This window comes from Orycteropus afer, unplaced genomic scaffold, assembly GCF_000298275.1.
Source record: "Orycteropus afer afer isolate SDZICR_OR568_19922 unplaced genomic scaffold, OryAfe1.0 scaffold00765, whole genome shotgun sequence".
Lineage (NCBI taxonomy): Eukaryota > Metazoa > Chordata > Mammalia > Tubulidentata > Orycteropodidae > Orycteropus > Orycteropus afer.
In genome coordinates, this window is record NW_006922352.1 from 238,533 (window position 1) to 241,439 (window position 2,907).

Here is a 2,907-nt window from a genome sequence, read left to right on the forward strand (position 1 = left end):
TGTTTTTGGGTAACTGGAACAAAGGTGAATTCGGAGAGAAGGTAATGAGTGAAAACGAGGCTGGAAAAAAAGTCCTTGTTGTGAGTTCCTAAAGACCTTTGAAACATGCCTGAAAGTATCTGCTAGGAGCCTAGAACAGAAAAGGTAGGGTTGCCAGAGATCGGGCAGGGGACCCTCTAGCCAGTCCAAACAGCGTGGACTTCATCTTCAGTGGGGAGCCATGGAAGAGGGCTACGCTGGGAAGGAAAGGGTTCGCTTTAGGGTAGGACACAGACCAGAGGGTGGGAACTTGGAGGCCAGAAGCCAGCAGAAAGATGGGGCTGTGGTCCAAGCAGGAAAGGGTCAGGTCTTCCTGAGGTGTGGGGCAAGCTAGGAGGAGCAGGGAGTGATTGAAGAGGAGCGAAACTGGCAGGGCAAGTTGAGGGACTGTTTTCAAAGTATAATCAAGTGGAATTGAAGACCAGAAATAATCTCTTGACCATCTGCCAACCTCTTTGATAGCTGACCTCAGCCGAGCCCCACAACCCCATGAGCAGCACGTGAACCTGAGCCCCAGAGAAGTCATGTGGTTCTCCCCGGGTAACACGGGTAGCTGTTAGTGTTGTGGAGGCTCTCAGCCTCCCCAGAAGTTCTGGTCAAGACTGGAGCCCGTTTGTGAGGACAGGGAAGCAGAGAGGCAGAGCTGATCGGGCTGATTGTTGCCTTAGACTGATGCGCACCAGGATGAAACGGACCAAGAGAACTGCAGAGGTCAAGACCGAAAAGAAGCCTGGAGGCAGGGCACACTAAGAACCCAGGAAGACTCTGAAACCTGAGGAACCAGAAGAATCCATGATCACCCCACCTTCTGACAGCCGGATACTGGTAAACACCCATTGTGTCTGCAGTCTAGTCTGCCAGTCGCAGGGATAATACGATGACTCATGGGGAGAGGCAAAATGGAATCATGCCTTGTGTTACAGATGATGATGCTAAGGCTGAGAGAGAGGAAGAAGGGGAAAGTTTAACAGAAGTAACTCAAGGGGTTATTAGAAGTTAGTTCACACATACACACCAGCACACCGCATCCCCATTCGCAAGAAGATTGTGAGAATCCCTAACAGTGTCATAGCAACAGAGTAGAAACCAAGGAGTTTGGTCTCAGTGGTGGTCAGCACAGTCTGTAGATGGCGTAAGCCCAAGTCAACCCAACGTGACTGGAGACCAGGCTGAGCCCAGGTGACTCCTTCATTTATCCTGTACCCCATATCCTCAGCAGCACTTAGAAGAAGTGTCCACTGCCTGCGAGGCTGCTAGAGTATCCTGTTGTTGTTGTTTGTTGTTTGGGGAGCTCTGGTAGCATAGTGGATAAGGCACTTGACTGCTAACCAGAAGGCTGGCGGTTCAAACCCACCAACCACTCCTCGGAAGGAAGGTTGGGCAATCCAACTTATCCTGTTAGTTACCACTTAAAGAGTTTATGGAAGCAGACTGCCTATCTTTCTCCCATGGAGCCACTGGTGGGTTCGAACCACCAACCTTTTGGATCGCAGCTGAGTGCTTAACCACTGGGCCACCAGGGCTCTTATAGTGTTAGTTATCACTGAAGATTATTTAGGACCAGAAGTGCCCTGCTGCTGTCCTTAGACCCTGCTCTGAGAGCTGGTGCCCCTTTGCGGGTGAACCCCACATCTGTTGAGTTCTACCAATGTGCATTATTTTCTCTTTATTCTGGCAATGCTGGCTTCTCAGAAATGGATAAGACCTAGTCCCTGCCCTCAGAAAGCAACCAGGCTGGTGGGAAAAGTATCCTTACAATAAGAGAGCCAGGGTGGTTCCTGATGTTGGAAGGGTTGAGGGAGGACCAGCAAGAAAAGACAGGGTTGCAGGCTCAAAGCATGGGACTACAAGGAAAGGTTCAGCCAAGGCGTACTCCATTTTGCCTTGATTCTTTGCTTAAATGGTTGTCCTTTTCAGATCGGCTCACCTCAACTCCAGACCTGTTCCAACCGTCTTCATCCTTTACCCATCTCCCCAGAAGAACAAGATAAACTGGAGTCGACGGAGCCTGCGGAAACATCGTACCTGGACTCACCATCATCCCTGGAACGACAGCCATCTACAGAGTCCTTGGAACCCCCAGAAACCCTGGAGTCTATAGCCAACCAGGGGCTCCCAGGGTCTCTTCAGCTCCCACAGCCCTCCCAGCCTCCACCCCTCCCCCACACTTGTTCTCTATAGAATAAAAGTAGAGAAATTATTCTGGGACTTGGTCTTAGGACCTTTGAAAGTAACCTCTAGGATTCTTGCTGGGGTTAGCCTTAAGAAACCTGCCTCCCCCACCCCAGGGATGATGTCACAGGAAGGAAAATAAATGTGAGACTATGAAATAGGCCCATGAGGAAGTCACTTTTGAGCCCCTACAGAGTGACCAGTAGCTAGAATATACTGTGCATACAAGAGTGTCATGCTTTGGTGTCATTATACACTTAATCCCAACCCTACCGCTTAGTGACTGCATGTCTTTGGACAAGGCTTTTTGCCCACCTCAGACCTTCAGTATCCTCACCTAAATTATACCTAGATGAAGAACAAGTGAAAGGTTGTGTCCAAAGACAAAATGTGGCAGGTAGAGAAAAGAAGATGGGTCTTGGAACACCCAGAAAAGTCTTTGTCCTGTAGGTCCTTATCCTGACTGCGCTTAAGTGGAAGTTCTATGAGAACAGGGACTGTGTGTGTGTTCTTTTCTACTTGTATGCCCAGCAACTAGAACAGTGCCTAAAATAATGATGGATAGATAGATTTAAAAAAAAAAAAAAAAAAAAAACTCGCTACTGTCAAGTTGGATCTGACTCATAGTGACCCCTCCGCCCATAGGTTTCCAAGGTTGTAAATATTTCCAGAAACAGACTGCTTCATCTTTCTCCC

General features: G+C 48.8%; 1 protein-coding gene across 1 annotated transcript in view; it reads left to right on the forward strand.

Annotated features, from left to right (window-relative positions):
- The window catches only part of SIGLECL1 (SIGLEC family like 1), a 21,226-nt gene that overhangs the window by 3,071 nt on the left and 15,248 nt on the right, over positions 1–2,907 (forward strand). Inside the window, 1 exon segment of the mRNA XM_042783235.1 lies at positions 708–864. Coding sequence (XP_042639169.1) covers positions 708–864 — 157 coding nt within the window.